This window comes from Limanda limanda, chromosome 17 (genome assembly GCF_963576545.1).
Source record: "Limanda limanda chromosome 17, fLimLim1.1, whole genome shotgun sequence".
Taxonomy (NCBI): Eukaryota; Metazoa; Chordata; class Actinopteri; order Pleuronectiformes; family Pleuronectidae; genus Limanda; species Limanda limanda.
The window spans coordinates 20,889,761-20,895,180 of record NC_083652.1 but is presented as its reverse complement, the minus strand read 5'-3'; the positions used below and the strand labels follow the sequence as shown (position 1 = coordinate 20,895,180).

At 45.2% G+C, this 5,420-nt stretch overlaps 1 protein-coding gene across 1 annotated transcript; it reads right to left on the bottom strand.

Moving 5' to 3' along the window:
• Window positions 1–2,333: 2,333 nt before the first annotated feature.
• On the bottom strand, window positions 2,334–5,066 carry socs3a (suppressor of cytokine signaling 3a). Its single transcript, XM_061089453.1, has 2 exons — window positions 4,912–5,066; window positions 2,334–4,167 (listed from the first exon to the last, which is right to left on the bottom strand). The coding sequence occupies exon 2, from the start codon at window positions 4,031–4,033 to the stop codon at window positions 3,416–3,418; it is 618 nt and encodes a 205-aa protein (XP_060945436.1). The 5' UTR covers window positions 4,034–4,167; window positions 4,912–5,066; the 3' UTR covers window positions 2,334–3,415.
• Window positions 5,067–5,420: the final 354 nt, after the last annotated feature.

Here is a 5,420-nt window from a genome sequence, read left to right as displayed (position 1 = left end):
CCTGATAAAGAAACATAAAGCGCTGGAAGACGTTCCAAAAGGCTCAGTTTTATTTTAGCAAAATTTACACTACACATAAACCCTCAATTGATCACCATATAGTAAACTATGCAGTGTTGTATACACATCTATCTGCTGCACTGTAGCTCAGGCTTACTTGGAAACAAGGAGGATGGGATGATTTTTTTAAGCTAAGCAAATTTGCAGTGGCCACGGACTTATTTGGTGTTATTATCACAGACAAAGAGAGGATTTAAAAGTCCCCAGTCTCATCCTGCACTCACCTCCTTAAAATGAATTCAGCCAGAAAAGTGATTCATCATCTGAACCACCACTTCTGAGTAAGGATTTAAAAACTGGAATATTTAATGTTTCACTCAGAAACGAAACGACCCCTGGCTCTGTCTGAGATATAATTCACATTCACGAAGAAGCGTCTGAATGTGTTTTTTTAATAGGACGGGTATTTCACATGAGCGCATTCCAAGAAAAAGTGGACACGGTTCTGAAGCACTCAGAGTGCAAATCACCTCGGAGACCCTTCATCTCATTGAACCCTCCGCACTGAGAGGAAACAGTAAAGTGCTGCTGTAGCAGGTAGCGCCGGAGCGCCTTCCCGTAACCACGCTGGCTATGGAGGTTATTGCGGATTCCTGTTCATCCATCATTTTAGCAGTTTGCAGTAAATGTGCATGGTGCATGTATTCCTGGTTTTCTCCTAATGATACTGTACGTGTGCAGCGGACATGATGGATCCATGTTTTGACAGGGCTGGCAATAAAGAAGCTACAGAAAGCCTCCGGGAAAGTAATTGATTGATAATCACAATCAATAGATACAAAATAGTTTAACCCTTGTACAATACAATATGATCAATCCTGAATCGTGGGGGGGTGGGGGGCTGGCTGGATCCAGCTGACATTGGGCGAGACACTGTGCAGCCTGGACATGGCCGCCAGTATATCACATGTCCAACATACAGAGAACAATAACCAATCGGTCACATTCACACTTACGATCATTTTTGAGTGTCCAGTGAACTTAATGCTAATCTGAATGTGTTTGGACTGAAGGAGGAAGCTGGAGAAAACCCACTCAAACACGGGGCAGAACCTGTACAATCCACCCAGAAAGACCCTGGCCAAACTGGGATCCGAACCGGAAACCTCTCCATTTTCTGTCTTTTCCTCTGACCTCATTAATATCACCCAATACAGAACTGACCACAGATCATTGCTAGTATTAAAACAACATTATAGGGTTAAATAAATTAATTCTTACCATAAAGATGGACAAGGTAAAAACCGTTTCTCTCCCATACACACACACCGACAGAAACCAGGCCACCTTTTCAGAGGAGAGACAGCCATGGAGTACAGGATGGGTTGTTCTAAGAATAATAATAATAATCCTAACAATGATGTTGATGCTAATGTGTTTCCCAGTTCAGATGCTTGGAGTTGACATGCTTCCTGATTGGAGGCTTTGTTAGCTTGCACTTGTTTTTTAAAGAAAGCTAAAAAAAAAGATGACGTCAGACTGTTAACCTGCTGGTTAAAAACACAGTAAGACAAACACGTGTTTATTAAACCCAAGAACAAGTTGATCCAAACAGTCGGAAGCGGTCTGTTTGATTACTGGACATGGTGCATTCATGTGTGCCGGGAAAATACAATTGCTCTGTATTGAGGTGCAGGTGTGTTTAGTGTGTGTATTCATGTGCAAGTTGGGGGACATTTCTGAGAACATGTGTGCTCCTAAAAAGTCACTCATGTTACAGGCAGACAGCTGCATCAATATGAATGTGCATGTGAGAGCATGTTAGGTCACGTTGACACCCACAGAGAAACGCTGTGTGTCACAGCAGAACAAAGGAGTCACCTTATGCCAGGCAGTTACCTCACAGTTCTGTTGTATTTTGTCTGAAGCGGCCGCGCCAGCTCTCGGTAAGCGGAGGATGTTATCTTTGAACATCTGTTTAAAGTTGAAACTAGGCAGGTGGAGTTTTACATCAAGCTTATCTCATAGAGGGAAAACGTCAAAGTGGTGATACACTGAGAGCTGCTTGTTGTCAGTGCAGCGTCATGCCGAGCGGCGCTTTCCCATGTGGGTTCAAGGAAGCAACTAGTGCTCATTTAAGTTTCCGAGGAAATCATAAAAAAATAAAACGGTGAACTTGTGGTCTGACCTCAGCAGCGAGTTGAGCCAAATGGGATGCATGCAAATAATGTATTTCAGTGTCAGTGATGTAAATCCTCAAAGGAAAAAGGGAAAAGAAACATCTAAATGGAGGCAAAGTTTGTGACAAAGCAAAATCAGACAACAAGATCTCATTTCATAGAAAAATAGTGCTCTTTATTATAAATTAACAAACGGTTCTCACAAATATAAATAAGTGCAAAATCGTATCAGTCTGCTCACTTCGTCAAAACTTGTCTTCAAGCATCCGCAGCCAGTGGTTTTCGGCCGGCAAGGGTTCATCTTTACAAAAGACAGCACAATAAACAGATTCACCGCTTTACCTTCACTCATGTAAACATTGTTTTAAGGATGAGATACGTTTCAGACTCTTCTCCTTATAGGGAAAAGTAAGACGCCACATTTCATACATTCATTCATTTGCGTGTAAGTGACAATCCTGTCTGTGGCACAGGTACTGCCTCATGTTTTTGGTATGCGTTTCCTCACTACTGGTTTTCACACAAACTTCTGATTTTGGTTATAATAGCTCAGCAGTGGTACTCCTCTCTCAGGTTAAATTCAGTCGTGTTCCAACAAACTGTTATCAAGTTCAGGCAAATCTGGCATAAACCTTCCCTCTAAACAGAGTATCAAAAATATATCTTCTTTCCACATTTGATGGTCTCATAAAATGTCTTTTGAGAATAAAAAGTCTGATCGTAAAAATCAGATCCAGCTTTTATGGATGGATTGTTTTCTGAGGCGGATGTGCGTGAGCTCGACAGCCTCACAGCACAATGGTTAGCAGCAGCAGCAGCAGCAGCAGCAGCAGCAGCAGCAGCAGGACACGGAACCTGTGTGTCATCAGACTGGAGACGGCTGACTGTGATCCTCACTTCAGTTTTCAGTAAGTTGAACGTCATCAGACGGCAGAGGGGAAGAGGAGGCCGACGGCGTCATCTCTCATTTCAAGAGGTTTTTTTCTCTGAGGCCTCTTTGTGCCTGAGTCCTCATCAGTCCAGTATTTCTGAACCTGAAGAGAAAGATGTCCACACACACACAACTTTTCAGTCCAAAACTGCTCCTTCTCACAAGCTCAGTCCCGGGCCCGACTGGTCCTGTCTCTGCTTCATCTTTACTCCTCACATGTCGTCAGACGTGGCTGCACTGGGACCATCACGTTTTTCCTTTGGGACACTTTTTCTGCTCCTTCAAGAGCATCAGTCCAACACTTCTAGATCGGATCATCGTACGCCTGGAGGAACTCCTTCAGAGAAAGAGGAAGTTGGTCTCTTTTAGATGAAATGTCCAAATGTCCGTTGACCGTTTTCCTGCACAGGTGCTGCAAGGTGGACAAGCTGCAGGAGAGAGGTCTGATGAGCTCCAGGGGGATCTTCTCCCCTCCAGAGTAAATGAAGGACATATTTCCACTGTGCGTGTTCCCCTTGCTCTGAGGCATGTAGTGATGAACCAGCTTCAGTACACAGTCAAAGGTGGGAGCAGACTGAATGTTCTTAGGGTCTGTTTGCAGGCGAAAAGAAGCCGAGTCGCATTGGATGCGCAGGTTCTTGGTGCCCGATGAGGTTTTGACGCTGAGCGTGAACAGGTGCCTGTTGTCGGAGCTGTCCCGGATGAGGAAGGCGCCGGTGGTCTCAGCCGCCAACATGGCATTGGCCTCCTTCCCGGTGATGGCGCCCCAGTAGAAGCCGCTCTCCTGGAGCTTGTTGTGCGTGGCGAGGACCATCTGGTGCTGTGCCTTGGAGGTGAAGGTCTTGTAACGGTGAGGCTGCCGCATGCTGGAGTCCAAGAGGCTGCTGCTCATCGCGGAGTCAAACTTGCTTTGAGTTACCATGGCGCTGTGCCCGATCTGTAGATCTCCTGGGGAGCACCGACAAGATGGAGAGGAGGTGGAGTCCAACAGGGGTTCAGAGGGTTGGATGGGAGGGCATGAGGAGGTCAGCTCTCTGTTTGTCTGGAGGAAAACACCTGATGAGAAGGAAAAAGAGGGAGACATTAAATATAACATCCATGTTTTAAGTTTTAACACACTGATAAAATAACTGATCTGCTAAATGTTGAGCTCTAATGTAAATCTCACTGGGACACTTTAGTTTTTTCCAGATGTGGAACTTGTGCCTTTAAACTTCACACAGCTCAATGAGGTTGTTCTCTCTCTCTCTCTCTCTCTCTCTCTCTCTCTCTCTCTCTCTCTCTCTCTCTCTCTCTCTCTCTCTCTCTCTCTCTCTCTCTCTCTCTCTCTCTCTCTCTCTCTCTCTCTCTCTCTCTCTCTCTCTCTCTCTCTCTCTCTCTCTCTCTCTCTCTCTCTCTCTCTCTCTCTCTCTCTCTCTCTCTCTCTCTCTCTCTCTCTCTCTCTCTCTCTCTCTCTCTTTTCTTTTATCATCTAAAGACCAGCAACAAAGAGCCAGCTTGTGTGACTCCTCCGTGTTTAACTACATTTCCTCCATTCATTGAACTTCCAGTCGTTTCGCGGAAACTTTCTGTAATCTGCCCTCGGGACTCGGTCAGTTCCAGTAAAAACAGCGTAATTCCCGATTGCGCAATTTTTACGCACAACGACCTCCTCCCTTAAACAAACTCTACTTGACTTTTTAGACAAACACTAAACACATTATGCTTGAACTTTTGTTATTTAAAAAAACTCCTATTTTTAATAAAATAAGCGCTGGAAGAAAAAAAAAAAAAAACCATAGGAAAAAGAGCTTTTATTACCTTCAGTGTTTCTCCAGAGGGGCTCGTATAATAAATCCAAAAGCGCAGGAGGGAGGAGGTCGTCCACACTTAGTCCTGAGTCTGTCAGGAGGTGGAAGGAGTTTTTAAAGTTTCTCACTTCAGATGTGTCTCCTCTGTGTGTGAGAGAGAGCGAGTGTGTGTGACAACCAGACTCCTGCCCTGTTGAGATCATATACCCCAGAGCAGAGTTGACTCCTCCCCCCGGTGTGAGCGGACTCCTCCTCCTCCTTCCAGTAAACCCTCTGGGCCTGTGTCTTTTTCTCTCTCTCTCTCTTGGCACGTTGTCAGGAAGCAACGATTGTATTTTTTTTACTCTGATTCCTGCTATGAGAAGAGGACACCCCCCCTCCCCCACCCACCCACCCACACACACACACACACACACACACACACACACACACACACACACACACACACACACACACACACACACACACCACCCCACACCCTCATCTGTTCCTCCAGAATGAAGTTAACGAGGGATTCCA

Excerpts from the sequence above, each read along its gene's own strand:
- socs3a (XM_061089453.1), bottom strand. The coding sequence starts at position 4,033 with ATGGTAACTCAAAGCAAGTTTGACTCCGCGATGAGCAGCAGCCTCTTG.